The 16144-nt window shown below is 35.9% G+C and overlaps 1 protein-coding gene across 3 annotated transcripts in view; it reads right to left on the reverse strand.

The window, feature by feature from the left end:
- The window catches only part of LOC149776028 (heat shock 70 kDa protein 12A-like), a 58938-nt gene extending 43059 nt beyond the window's left edge, over positions 1–15879 (reverse strand). For all 3 annotated transcript variants that reach the window (XM_089941802.1, XM_089941801.1, XM_089941800.1), the window contains exon 1: positions 15774–15879. In XM_089941802.1, the coding sequence (XP_089797928.1) occupies positions 15774–15776 (3 nt within the window). In that variant the 5' untranslated portion in view covers positions 15777–15879. The remainder of the gene's footprint in view (positions 1–15773) is intronic.
- Positions 15880–16144: the final 265 nt, after the last annotated feature.

Here is a 16144-nt window from a genome sequence, read left to right on the forward strand (position 1 = left end):
GAGAAGTGGAAAAATACCACCTGTTTTATTTGAGTCTTTAACCGCACCCGCAGAGAGATTAAGTTTGACGCCTGATTTTGATTGTTTAGCGCCGTTGAAATGTTTAAGCTGACGTTCCGATAATGATAATTTATTTTGACCACCCGTGATCTGATTTCGCTTTAGTGATATTTTCATTCCTTGGTTTTTTGCTGAATTTGATTGAAGGTTTTTAATCTGACCAGGAGTCAGACTGACACTAACATGATGATATGGCATTTTATGATAATACTCGTGTTTTTAAATAACATGGTTAAAGATTTTCCACTGGTGCATCAATAACTCTCATTCGTCCACCAACACCCTCAAGCAAAATTGATTTGTCGCTAAATATAACAGCAACTGCTCTGTAAGCTCCATGAGCAACTGGTGGACCAGCTGCTGCAATAGGAGGTTGTGTTACCTGAGCTCGAAAGTGAATATCAACGACAGATTGTCTAGATAAATCAAGATGTTCCAACGAAAAGTAATAAATCGGATATAATGTTGTAAAATCTAGTTGTGATATTTGTAGACCAGTATCTATATTTTGATCACGCCCCATAAATTACATCAAACGATGATATGCACGCGCTACGTGATTTTGATCAAAATTTAACAATATATCTTCAGCTGGTTCTTGATGTCCATTTATTCGTAAAGAAACTTCATTAACTCCAAGTTTGTCAAATATCATATGACTACGTATTTGTAAATTCATTCGCATAAAATCCTGAAAAGTAACAAATATATGTCGTGGTGCGCAAACACCCTGCCGTGAAGCTATATGCCATGTAAATAAACCATTAACATAACTTTGGATACTGTCTGTGGTCACTGTCAGCCATGATAACAATGATTTACAGCCCGAGTCCATAAAAGAGAGTAACATTTGTTCCTCAACAATTGACGGAGTCGTTACTGGCATCCACAATGAAAATTTTGTCAGTATTACTTTACCAGCATCACCAGCAGGTCTCCACAGTGCATCATGATCGGCAGCTTTTCTTACCAGTGCAATTGTATGTCTAGCCCCGAAGAGAACTTTTCTAACATTTCTGCAAAATCCAAAGATATGGGATAATGGAATCGCGCATGAGAAATTTCTAGGATTACCTCTTAAGATCGATCGTCGTGATGAAAATCCTAAGTTGAACTCTGAATTAGCATCATGAACAACTGGACACACATCAGCATCAGCGTTATTGGCAAAATTTCTTGGTCGTCTTACACTATACTGTCTGTGATCTGGGTGATCAGAAGTGTCCTTGGCAAACATCTTTGTCGGACCGGCTGATCTTGTATAACCATCTGAATATCTTGCTAGACCTATTATCGCTGTGGCAACATTAACGTCTTTTTGAATCGATTCAATATTTCTTCCATCAATCATGTATGTGGCACTGTCAAACAACGCCATAATACCGTTGCTGACAAAACCGGTTCTAACATCACCTCCGTACTCTGTATTATCTTCTTTTATAATTTCACCTTCTACTTGAATAAACGCTTCGGCGGGTAAGAAATATCTACTTGTATCCTGAACTTGTAATTCGATTCGACCATGTTGATTTGGTTCTCGTGCGTCGTAGGAATAAAATTGATAATCACGTAACGATTCATCTTTGAGAACTGGCGCGTCTATATCGAACGCTGGATCGGATACACGTTTGAACATTTATTATAATTGCCATGATCTAAATCATGGTCGCCTTGACTTGCCAAGGACACGAAGACTGATTCCTGCTATTAAACTTGAAACTACATTTGTTTCTGCATCTTCAGATAATTCCGCTAGTTTTTGATTTGCGGCTTGATTTATTATTTTACTGACATTTGCGGGCATAATTTCAGCGCTGGCCAGTTTCATTGGTTGCCGCGGTTTTCTTCGTACTAATAGAGATAGACTTTCCTTGACTGTCGAGAACGCTTTATTGTCACGATTACCAATAGCGCCAGTAATTTTATCACAAACAGCCTCAATAGCCTTCATCCCTAATTGTTTTGCAATCGGTATTGCTTTTGGAGCCATCCTTCTAAATAGACCTTGAACAACATCACCGAGTCCATCTCCGTAAATTGTTTTGTAATTTGGCAGTCGTGAGTTTACTACCCTGACCATGATCGGTCCACGTTGAGCAGTGTGTATAATCATTTTTATATACTGATTAATTAATTGTTTAGTCGTTGTGATAATCATCAGCAATTTCATCAATAAGGGAACGATAAATGCTGCGATCCATAATACCGCCTTGAAATAATCTTCGACAAATATCAGATATTTCATTAACAATTTCTGGAGAATTATTTCCAGCTGGTTTTCCTGCAATTAGTATCTCTAGTAGTTCTACGTCAGAAAGAACATTGTTAGGACAATCAATGAGACCACTTCCTGATAAACCACTACTCTTACGGCAAATGGTACACAGTGCTTAGAAAAAACTCGAGAATAAAAACAAGATACACAATTTGAAGCACGATACGTACAATTTAAATTTGTAAAACCTCGATGCATCAGTAATTCGTTATATTTGTTGTAGTAAAACAACTGACGATTGAATGGAGAGACAGGAAAAGAAGCCATTCAAATCTATGACTGTGCCTTTTAAACATATATAATAAAAAGTAAATCTGGGTTTGTTTAGTAGATATCCGGAAATACTCCACTCGTGAAGTGGAAACATTTTATATTGCCACTCATGGCTTCAACGCTTGTGACAGTATAAAGCTTTCACTTCACTCGTGAACTACATATATCTTCTATATGTTTGTCAAATAAAGTGACGAACATACTTCATCACTGTATATGTGAATCCAAAACAAGGCAGAAACCATTGCAGGTTATTACAGACGGAAACATTATACATTAAACAACTTCAGACTTAAAATGCTGTAAAGGAAAGTTTGGCATAAAGAAACCATCAAAGAAAACAAAAGCAAAAGAACTAAACAAATTGCTTTAAACGATCTAAAGGTTCAAAAAATGAATAACAACTAGATAGTCAAATCGAGAAACAACACAATATACGCACACGTTTTATTAATCTACCTATCAAAGAGAATGAGTTCAAAAAATACATAACAGAATCTGAGAAAGGTCTTAAACAATAGAAGGCAGCCTTTAAAGAGCAGTTCAAACAGATGCAAATAATAATCATTACTCAAGTGACTTTCAGTAGTCAACATTTTCGTTATGTCTGGGGTGTATCATCTTCAAGTCAAAATCAACGCCAAAACCTAAATCAAAGCACAAAGCAAAATGATTGCGAAACTGAATCATGAAAATAAATAACAAGGTTCAAGAAATCTATCCTGCATTCTGTAAATGGTTTATTTCAATAGACAGCAAATTGTTTCGTGTCTTTAAGTACCTTTTGTTATTTATCATCTGCTGTATAACACTCTCATTTTTTATTGGCGGGAAAACAAAATACTTAACTCATATTACATTGACTTTAGGTAATAAATTATTTCTTTTACAATCTTGATTGTGTATGATGTTACAATGATACTTGCTAAAACAACAGCAATTATGTCTGTACTAATGTGAAAGAGCAGGCCTTGTGCAATCTGTTAGTCATAGTCAGGTATCAAACAAGCTAGTTACTCTTCTCATTAGTTGCCTATCAGTCTCTTCATCGTGGCGTGTAGGCAGCCTATAATATACACTATAATCCAGTAACTCAAGAAAATAAATTTTGTATTTTTAATAGCAGTTCTATAATACTTTTGGTCCAAAATATTTTCATGTGGGGATGAATGATCCTAAATTTTGATTTAAAATTGTTTAGATGGACAGCATAATGGTTCAAATATAAAGACAGCATTAATGTATGATATAATTCAGAGACGTGAAACCATTTATGACTTGTATTTTTTATACAAAAAAAAAAACAAACAAGAAAATCAAAACAGGCGCATTGTTATTTTTCCAGAAACGTACTTTCGTAGATATATGGGATTTGAAAGTATGATTGTTGATCATCTCGCATCCTAATTTCACCAGTAGTGATAAAACGAAAATCCCCATAGTACAGAATGGAAATGTTCTCGAGTTCAATAAATATATTCACTATAGATGTAGAATATCAAAAACATGTTCGAACTCAGTTATTCTTGATTCTTGATTAAAATATGCTTGACGCATTTGGTCTGTAATATTGCACACGTATTATAATCCATGTTAACAAAATTAGGATTGCTTCTCTCTCTCTCTCTCTCTCTCTCTCTCTCTTAAAAAGTGAGCGCCAACTATTTAAGTGACAAGACAAATAATTTCTATGAACTTATGATACAAGCTATCAGTGTGATAGCGTGGTTTCCAGATTTCAGTTACCGTTTGGGCAAAACGCCTCCCATAACCAATGGTCTTAAACTTTCTTTCATCGAGAGTGTAAAGCGAGTGTATCCCGTGCAGGACGGAAATATACCCTACGGTGAGACTCACGCGAAAGAAAACTCAACGGCGCCACTAGCTAAATGATACACTTTCCAACCATTTACTCAAACTGTACTAACTGTAAATCAAATTGTATTTATTTCTGAATCCCCGTTATTGCTCCGGTTCAGTATCTGCGCACGGAGTCGTCGAAAGGTTTCCATTTCGGGCAACACCGTCTCGTACTCCGCTGTGGTAATGGTTTATCGTGGATGGCCAAATAGTACGGCTTAGTGACTATATTAAGAGTCCTTTACTCTGCAACGCGAATTTCTGAATCAACACTTACTAATTGATATAACCGAAACTATTTTTAAGAGCGCCGCCAGTGATACTAGTTGGTATAACTATATCTCCGACAGCAATTCCAACTAGTGTACTTATGATGGTTGCGGTAAACGCGGTTTCCGCCAAGCAAAGGCCAGTAGTGATCGCATTGGCGAGTCCTCACATCGCATCCACAGTGACACACGCGTTTATATTTTGCGAGTACAACAGTCTTATTTGGCCGATTTCACCTCGCAACTGTTGTTCTGCTGAGATTCTTTATTCGTGACAGTAGCTTTGCTGGTCGATTACATTTCTCATTTTAATAATAATACCGCTACGAAGAACAACAGTTCGACAAGACGGATTTGATAAGTTGGAACATGCACAAACAATCCCAACCAAGTATTTTCCTTTACTGTTACAACTGCCACGCAATCGATGAAAATAACCTCTCCGGTAATATTTTGTCTTCAGTGCTTGCTTGCATTATTTTAGGTTTAGCTGTTACTACATAAAGTTTGCTATGCTTGGTGTCATCGATGACAGTTCTCGTTATGTTTAAGAACTGTTTCACAAATAAATGTGTCGTTGGTGAATATCAGTCTAGGCTTTCTTTAGCCGGTCGATTTAATTTTGATGGTTCGATATGTCTAATGAGGTAGGTTTACGGGTAAGTTCCAATCCACACTCCAAAGTTGTAGAAACAATCCCTAGATATACCCACATCAAACGTGGTTAGCGACTGGGCGCTCGCGCGTGCTGATACAATGATTCCATGCTGGCTACCAGTCGGGATTGGTACATAAGATTTGGTTCCAACAATTAATTTCTTTGTGGTTCTATGAGTAATTATACATAAATGTATACAAGGGATTATGCACGACATTTTTATGTAGATATTCGTCGACAATCGGCACCAAAATCACGATTAATGTTGCCAAGCTTTCCGACAAACATTCTTCTGATTCGACTTCTACAAAATATCGCCGAAAACAAATTATGTCATCACGGCGTCAGCTACGTATACAAAATTTACGGTTTTTAAATAAGTAAAACAAATACAGTTAATAACGATTCATCCTAATATCTCTATTCTTTCAAACTTGTTGATCTTGAACAAGCGTGTAACAGAATAAGGTTTTAATGACTTTTCATTGGAATGTGGCCTAAATATAAAACGCATGCCTCTGTGTGTGTGTGTGTGTGTGTGTGTGTGTGTGTGTGTGATTTGGATTTTTAACGTAGCTTTAACAATTTTTCAGTCATATTGCTACGATGTCTGCTGTGTGGCAGTTTATAGTGATCTAGCACTGGGGCATCATGTCACAGACATATGGCATCATGTCCCACCCAGTCATATTATCCTGACACCAGGCCGACCAATCCTAACTCTAATCCCGGGCCATGTACAGATTGTGATATGCACGTGCGACCTGATTGCTATCCAAAGCGAGAAAAGTTTCTCTGACGGTTCATAGTGGTTATTTCAAGTCATATATATTCCTACAATGGAGATCACCGCCATTCAAAAGAACCATAGAACGAAACGCTACAAACACTTTTCTTGTAACACTGATATCTTATTAATCAATTACTTGCCATGATAACTACTGAAAGAGCAGTCATACGAGTCTATAGTGAGCACTAGAAATGATAACGTTCACATGCCTCCGGAGATCATAACTAAGATTAAACGCGATGATGCAGATCCTTAAGGGGTTATCACAGTCATCCACAGTATTATTTTATACAAATCAAATTTATCAGCCGCGGAGCCAGCGTCACTCAACATCGCATAATTGTTGTAATTAGATCTGTAAAAGTATTGGGGATAACTAAGCAAAAACCAAACATATAATTGAGAGAAATTGCACATCGAACGAAAATGAATCTCCAAGAGGTTTTGCTCAACTATACAAATCCACTGTTGAAATTTGGTTGGATGAGAGTCATGGCCGATGCTGATCAATCACCTTGCTTGTTTCTAACCTTGTAGCGATATACTGGATATAAGATACATGGTCTGATGTACCCATCATATACGGGCCTGTGGATCTTGATTAATCGTCTCTGTACCTGGCGAGTCCGATAATCGTTGTGGCAGCCTTGATGTATTCCAGCTATGTTTCGATTTCCTTGTTGTCGACGATATATCTAGGTCTGTTGAAGAATGTCGTGACAACACTGATGACCCTAATAATTTACATCGTCGGTCTACGTTTTCCATCAAATTCCAACAAAGAGAAAAATGGCGAGACATGTCATGCACTTGTAATTATATTCGTCCTTTTCGAACGATCTCCTTAGCTTGATATGAAGAATACAGAAACTTTTGGACGCTAAGATCTAGCAAAACAAACACGTACATGTCAAACTCGGGACCGGATATATGTCTGGGATCTGCGCGTGCCAGATTACGTAAGTGGTTACTCAATCAGGTCAAATCGGTAGATTGTTGTTCAGGGGAGACAAACTCACAATGGCTCATGGGATTCCTCAGCTGGATTAGATTTGCCTTGTGCACACATTCGCGCCTCTCGCACAGATTTTACTCACATGTCGTGCCGGAGATCTCTTAAAGAAACACGCGTAGTTTACTTTGTTAATATTATTACCAGACGCAACCACGAACAACTACAATTTGGGTTGCAATCCCGCGTATTTATCGACAGACTTGCCGGCCGTTCGTCTTGAATTTCCCCACGAAGTTGACGATTCTGAAGAGAAGATGGTCATTCTGTTACTTTATTTATGGCGTCGCCATATCGACGAATGACTAAAATGTACGTTGCCGTGGAAATCTCTTGTTCATGCCCAAAAGGTTGCTCACGAGTGCATCAGTGCTGAAGTTGATAAACTGCATCGAGTCAATAACCTACAGGTGGCCCAGCCGGAACGCTATGTCCATTTCTGTTTCGGAATGAGACTTTATGGTGTAGTCGATGCCGTTGCGACCCCTGGCATGATCAAGTAGTCATCTTATTCAAAAACGTTACGAAGCGCAACCGGAATTCTTAACTTTGTTGGGGTAAATGTGAGGCTGTAGATTGCATGCGTTGTGTACGATTTCTCTGTATAAGTGATCAGAGATCACGACAGTGATTATGCATTTTGTTATCGGTGGAGCCGAAAGATCCATCATAGATCCATCCATGTGTGGAGAAGGAAAACTCACTTATGAAGTTGTATGTAATGATCATGATCCGCTGTAACCTCGATATATGTAAGCAACATCTCAATCGTGTCTTTGTTGCGGTACAATATTGACGACTCGGTCGCTCCAGTGCATCTGGGAACAATGTTGTGAAACCCGCATTGGACCTATTCAGCAACATGCTTTGTATTTAACGGAGCCGTGTGAGTTTCCAAGGGAATGTTCTAGCTTTCAAAGGCAGCGTAAATCACATACGAAACCTTCATCTTCCTTTGCACCACAGTGCATTTCTGAGTGTTATTGCAAGGTTCTGTCATGATCGTACCATGCGGCTCTCAGTCTGTTTGTCAAGCAACTGTTGCTTGCTAAATGCACTCGGGCAGCGTTAGTACGGTATTATTTTCATATAGTACCGCGCCTCTGGGTCATCCATGCCATCAAACTTGCAACTAGTAACAGGCAAATAATTGTCATAACAGAATTAGCTTCAACAGAAAGGGGCTGGGGGAAGGGTCTATCGCCCAAGGCTCGCCGCGGACGCGATTTCGGAACTGTACGGATTACATTTTTTCTAATGTAGCAAGCAAAAAAAACGAATAAATTATTGGAGTAAAGAAGACGTTGACCTAGACCAGTCAAAAAGAGAAAGAAACAAACAACAACATTCAAACCCTACTCAAATCCGCGGCCTTAATGACCTCTTAATTTCTAAAATGAAAACCAACATTTTTGCCACCTTCCAATTTTTGCCTTTACTAGAGGTAAACACAAGCTTTTATAAACGATCCGCGACGTGACAAAATGTCCACATATATATATATATATATATATATATATATATATATATATATATATATATATATATATATATATATATATATATAGTATCGGGACATTAAATAAATTGTAGTATCTTGGCGTGCTTGCTTAGCACTACTTGCCAGCTCTCAACTTCATGCTCAACATTTAGCCTTGTACTTAGAATCACTCGGTGTAACATAAAAAAAAAAACAATAATAAAGATCATAAACTATTTATCTTCGTCTTTTCAATTTTTGCATGACTAACCTATGTGGCTAAACGTGCGTGTCTAATTGTGCTCTTGATTCACTGTAACTATTGTCTCGTGCGGACAAATGTGCTTTATCCAATATAACGAAGTCGATCCACTATCAGACATCCCCAGTATTGGTGTTTTAAGTATGGAAGCACCGGTCAAAGACGGTAAACATGTTAACACGGGTATTTTTTTCTCCATCTGATATCTCTATCAAAGCTGCTATAAAACACGAAAGCTTCCCTTATAGCAACCCTGGCCGTCCTATAATCTAACTTGTGTGCAGTATTAACTGAATTTGTATTTGCAATGTATCAAATGTGAGCTATGTAAAAAGAAACATGAGAAAGGTACCTTCTATTTACAGTTGTGTTAATCTATTCACTGAACATCCCAATGCTTGCAAACAACTCATGTCTTTACATATCCAAAGTAGCTGGTCAAATAAATATCATTAGAACACCGTGCTCTTAATAAGATAAACTGAACACGAGGTTGACCAAGGTTTTGATTTAGAATATTCTGGAAATGAAATTGTTGACGATTTGGTGGAATTTTCTATCGGAAATTAGGGAATTGCAAAATGATCTCTTGCTGTGCAACTCATGTTTTTTTTTTTTACATTTAAAGGCTGCTTTATAAACAATTATTCATTTCTGTTTAATATCAGTCTTTATGAATCTATCATAAGATTTTAATGTTGTGTTGAGATGTAATTGTATAACTTCAGCTTTAGACAAATGCTTTAATTCTAATTCTTTAAGACAAAGAGGACATGCAAAGACAAAATGCAGAGACAGAGAGACAGAGAGAGAGAAGGAAGAGAAATACAATATAGACTAAAAGATAATTGGCATGCGGCGCACACTCCACCACCCTTTACACACAAGTTCGGGTGTTGATGTTAGCAGTAATCTTATGATAGTACCCCTTTTCGATAACAAAAAGTAGATCAATATTTTTCACACTTTGAGATAATTGCTCAAATTTTGAAATGACCAAGAGAGCATTGAACTTTGTTGAAGTCAACATTTCACTCTCGGTACAGGAAAATGCTGGTTATGATATGGTTAAAGAGAGCATTTGAAGTGTTATGAGTGAATACCTGGGGCACATGGACAAAGGTTTACGAATTGTAGAAAAGAAACTGGCAAAACCCATGCCAAATTTCCATGGGAAAACTATCTACTTCATAGGTGATACTCAACCAAGAAGGCTGATAAAGATTACGACAGCCTCAGACAGCTTATATTAATATAAGAGTTCGAAAATTGCATCCACAGCGATGTCAAGATCTATTTTGAAGACCAAATAAAGACAACTTTGTAACATGCTGCTCGAATAGCTGAAGATTGTTCTTTGACTCACAAAGTTTTGTTTGTAAATACGTCTTCCTCGCAACAAAGGTTTGGTAACATCTCAGTCTCTTACAAGTACTTCCAAAACTCAATTTGGCACAACTTTCTGAACAAAACAGATCAGAAATCCTTATCTCTATTCACCTTCACTTATTGTAAAAAGAAATGGCCTGTCATTTCTGATTGATACAGACTGAAAAATAAGCAACACTACACATTGTTATTCCAAATGTTTTTGTCTCAAATAATAGATTGAACTGGAAATGAAAAGGTAATAATTCAATCAAAATATATATAAAAAATTGTTTCCAGTTATATTGTCCATTTGTCATATGCAGACCTTTTTATTCTCTTATTTTGGAAGAAAACACACAAAGCGTATCCGAGAAATTGATAAAATATTTGATAATATACATTCATAGAAAATGATTAATTATTTTTCTCTCCTTCCTCATAATCATGGCATTAAAGATGGAGATTCCTGGCCATTTGCACACTATATTTGTATTCATCTTTTGTTATTACCAGACCGTCGAATAAACAATATATGTGGTTGAAGTGTTTATACTAAAGATAAAACCTTTATAGAAATTTAAATTTGTTATTCCATGTCATTTCACCAGGACTAAACCTAATCAGTTACATGACATGTTCTACCAATTACTTGACATGTTTTACCTACTGCTTGACATGGTCTACCTATTGCTTGGCATGTTCTAACTATTGCTTGACATGTTCTACCTACGTCAGTGTACATACATGTGATATCTGAAGAGTCTTCTGGAAGAAGATCTCCCAATTTGCAAAATTTTCTTCCAAACATTAATTGAGCTGAAATTTTCTTATTTAAAGGGTAACTTTATTACTGCCATACCTTGTCCGTCATGAAGATAGATATATCTGGAAACCATGCATTCTGCTGGTAATAATAGTATAGTCTAATGCCATCTATTTTTATAATAGAAATTTACATTTTTGATTCCTGGTTATCTCAACAGGAATAAACCTGATCAGTTATCTGACATGTTCTACCTATTGCTTGACATGTTCTACCTACTGCTTGACATGTTATACCTTTTTGCTTGACATGTAGTAGCTACTGCTTGACATGTTATACCTTTTTGCTTGACATGTTCTACCTACTGCTTGACATGTATCGCGACGACAGAAGAATATTTCCCAATGTCCAGAATTTTCTTCCAAATATTATACAATGAATAAGGACACAACTTCATATCTTCAATGAGATTTCCCAATTTTCTAATCAAAATTAATAGAACCTTTGACAGAGTAACATCATTTTTTCAACACTGGCTCGCTGATAGAAATTATTGTGTAATGTCTTGTAAATGACGCAAGTTCGATCAGACAAGCAGTATGATTTCAATGCGAATGTTTACAACGTTTCTACCTAAAGTGTATACATTTACAGTTGTTTGAGATTCCTTTTAGGAAATGATTACTAGATGCAGAAATTCCAGATTTGCTGCACCATATTTATTATCGGATATTTGCATTAGTACAAATAGGCATTGAATTGTTTTAAAATTTAGATTTGGAATTGCATCATAATAAGAAATATCAGCATGTAGACCTATTTTACCTCAAACAAATGCTGTGGTATATAAATTTCTGTTCATTAGGAGACCGGCATTTGTCCGGCATTCTTCTCTAAACAGAAACGATTATATTTACTCCGCTAAGCTAAAGTTTAAAGCACTCTTGTCCTAAGGTTGATTCAGATCCCCAGCCCAGCCCTCTATCTATTGACCCGCACCCTTAGCTTTATTTGTAATGAACCCCGGTGGTGTTTAATTAATCAAAAGAACAGTTCAATGTATTCATAGTCATTCAGAACATAACTGTAATAATATAATTTTCTTTAAGTTTTTGTTCAATGTTATAGACAATGTAATGATAATTTAGATTGCCCTCATGAAAATATTTCTCATATATTCTGCAGGTACATGTATTTCTTTTTTATTTTGATTTTAATCGGTTGCTTGTTCAACGTGGAAGATTTTTGCTTAGGCTGAGCATCATGTTAGACGTTTATCCAGACAGCAGCGCGACGGAGTTTGACCTGGTATTTACAAAGTCGCTGCTGACTTTGAACGTTGATATCCTAAGATGACCTCTCCTTATTTCCGATATCTTTCGCAGACTGGTACAGGTACACTGGTTCGGATCACCCTTGTTTATTTTAATTGGAGATGATATCCTATCATGATATATGTTACTGATTATATTTTAGATAATCATTTCAGCATTACGTTTATTACAAAATATAATTATTATCGTACAATCTGAATGCATCATACCTTAAGAATCTTTGAATGATTACATTGTCTTAAAACTAATTCCCGTCACACGAGTAATTCCAATATCGTTGAGCAGAAGTGTTCCACAGAGTCTAGTTGCACAGTGCACATATTTCAACTTTGTTTAGCACAATGTAACAAAACATATAACATTATACAATATATATTGTAATCCGTATTGATGATACCGGTCGTGTTAATAATCACTGAATTGAATTGAACTGAATTCATTTATAACTGTATTGACAATTCCCAAAAAAGCATCATTTAGAGGAAATAACTAAACGGATGTAGGTAATCACGAAATAATATAATAATTATATAGAATGACAAACTATATTAGCTCGTGTGGAAGAGAGGAATCCTAGCAATATAAACCAAACTTGTTTTAATATAAGAACAAGCAAAAAGTATAAACGGTTTCAAAGGTATATTATTAATCGAATTTGTCTCTAAAGAAATATTGCTTACCAACTATGATTATTCGAATAAAATTATCACTTAAACCCCCCAAAAAACGAAATACTGAAAAAGTTCTAAATAAATCTGAAGTTCCAATATGTCGTGAAACATGTGTAGCATAACCTTACCAATAGAAATAGAAGAACATATATTTAAGATCAAATGCCAAATGTCCACGAAACTAATTAGTAACAACACAGCTTTTGCTGCTTTTACAATATAATAAATAGATGTGCTGCATGATGGAAATATAATGTTACATTGGACAGGAACTTGTAAATTGTACAATTTGTTTAGAAACTGCTTCGTAATATTACATTGCATTATATATATATATATATATATATATATATATATATATATATATATATATATATATATATATATATATATATATATATATATACACACACATATATATATATATATATATACACACACATACATATATATAGATAGATATATATAGATAGATATATATATATACATATATATACATATATATAGATACAAATATATATATACATATATATATAGATACATATATATATATATATATATATATATATATATATATATATATATATATATATATATATATATATATATATATATATATATATATATAGAGAGAGAGAGAGAGAGAGAGAGAGAGAGAGATAGCAGAATAGTGGAATTAGTCCCTTGCCAAAATCCAAGTCAGGCAAACAGTACTTGATGACTATAATGTATGCGTGCAAATGAATTCCAGAGGCAGTACCACTGAGAAATTTTAGAGTTAAAACCATAGGAAAGGCTTGGATAAAGTTTTATTACGCATTTTGACCTTTCCAAACCAGTCCATTGGGTCGTATTTTCCTTTGAAAATTTGGTAATTCCTGAAAAAATCTATTGCGACGCTTTGTAAACTTTTTAGTTTCTGTTTAATATCAGTCTTTGGGAACCTGCGATAAGACTATAAAGATAGAATTCAATAAGAAATCTTTATTTAAATTATTCCTTGTAATTACAATATGTTATTGACATTTTGGACCCTAACACAACTCTGGGATTATTGAGACTTCATTGTGGTTCACCAACGACAGTCAAGAAAATGGAATTCATTCAAAACAGATCATTGCGGTTGTCTAAGTGGTTAGAACGTCCGCCTCGGATGTGAGAGGTCGCGAGTTCGAACCCCGGCCGAGTCATACAAAAGACTTATAAAAAATGGTTTTGCAGCTGCCTCGCTTGGAGCTCAGCATCAAAAGGCTAGTGTTAGAATTGGTCGGCCTGGTGTTAGGATAATGTGACTGGGTGGGACATGATGCTGCATGTCTGCAGCATGATGAGCCAGTGCTACACATCACTATAAACTGCCACATCGCATACATCGTTGCCATGTGACTGAATAATTGTTAAAACTACATCAAACATTTAAATCACACACACAAACAAACAAACACACAAACACACACACACACAAACACACACACTCATTCCCAACACTATATACTCTTGAAATTGTGATAGAACATTACAATTATTTGGAATTTAATTCGCAATAATGTCTCTTTTGAATTTAACTTTGTATTATAGTGAAAACAATTATTTGTTTCTTTTAATAAACGTTTTGGTTTCGTTTCTTTCTGTTACATAGTTTAAGACCATAGAGTAGAAACAAACCTTCCACATTATGTTGCCAATCCAAAATGGATAGTTCAACCGGCCGTTGATACAATTTGCCATAATTCGACTAACCGCAGGGCAGGAGGAGCTCCCACCCCCACCCCAGCTAAAAAGAAAACATACACACACAAACGTACTGTCACTTGATACTATCGTTTTATTCATACGCACGTTCATTTGGTATTATGCACACTTTGAGTAAATAGAAACGAAGGCTTTTCCTTTCGTGCCTTTTCTAGGAATGTCATGGCCCTTTTTAATTTTGGAAACAAGGCTCCCCTCCACCAACAACTGACCTGAGTGGGTCCTGTACCTTGTACTCAAAGTGTAGCTTTATATTTAAAATCGCTTCAAGCAGAATAGTCATCTTCCAGAATACAAACTTTTAATAGTATTCTTTTCGACCAGGATAACTAGCTTTAAATCACTGGGGTTCGTATTGTTACTTACAATTTAATTATAAATCATATATGTATTATATAATTCTTGCAGTACCATTTTAGAAACAATCAACGATGCTATTTGTAGGTACACTTCGCTTAGCGGAATAAATCTGATACCGATGTTTTAACTCAGGCATTCAACATTTTATAACTGCCGAAAGTTTGACTTATTACCATTTATTACTTATAGGTACACTGCAAGCAAAGATACCAGCCCATGTGTCTTCGATTTGCCAAGTGCATGCTAATTACACTCTTGAATCCCGGTCTGACAACTATTGTTTCACGCCTTCGTGGACTTTGACCTGTATAATCAAGTCTATCCTTGATCAGACATCATACATAAACTTCCCCTAATCCTAGTAGAAATGGTCATAGAGGGCAGTGCGCTTGCAGAGTTTTTTTTCGGGGGGAAGGGGGGCAAGTATGTGGTCAGCTATAAAGTTTTACGAACGTTGACCAAACTATGTTTAGAGGTGAAATCGGCGGGGGGTGGGGCGCACTTGCCCCTATTGGTCGTAACCATTCTTAGAATCTTATTTTTTAAGTGCACAAATATTATTTGTGTGGAAAATACTACCTACCATTCTCAGATGTTGGTATACTATTGGCTGAAATACCGATGACTGAAAAGCAATTTATTTATTCCCGTCCTTACACGTGCAAATGTCCTTTCACGTCCAAATGTCGTTGGTCCAATAAACTCTTTAAGCACAGACCAGGAAGTTAATAAGACAAAATGAAAACGAGGTTGACCAGGGCGTCTTTAAGGGTGAATAATTTGCTTGGATTGTAAACAAAAATACATATATGTGCATTTTTATCAAAGTTTGATCATACGATAGAAAGACAAATGATATATTGAAATGCGTACCATTTGGTTCCTATTTTTTAATTAAGATAGTTTATTAGGTCAGGTATAGTGTCATTGTATAATTTCAAATTATATTTTGTT

This window comes from Sinohyriopsis cumingii, chromosome 18, assembly GCF_028554795.1.
Source record: "Sinohyriopsis cumingii isolate HCF-2022 chromosome 18, ASM2855479v2, whole genome shotgun sequence".
In the NCBI taxonomy this organism is placed as follows: Eukaryota; Metazoa; Mollusca; class Bivalvia; order Unionida; family Unionidae; genus Sinohyriopsis; species Sinohyriopsis cumingii.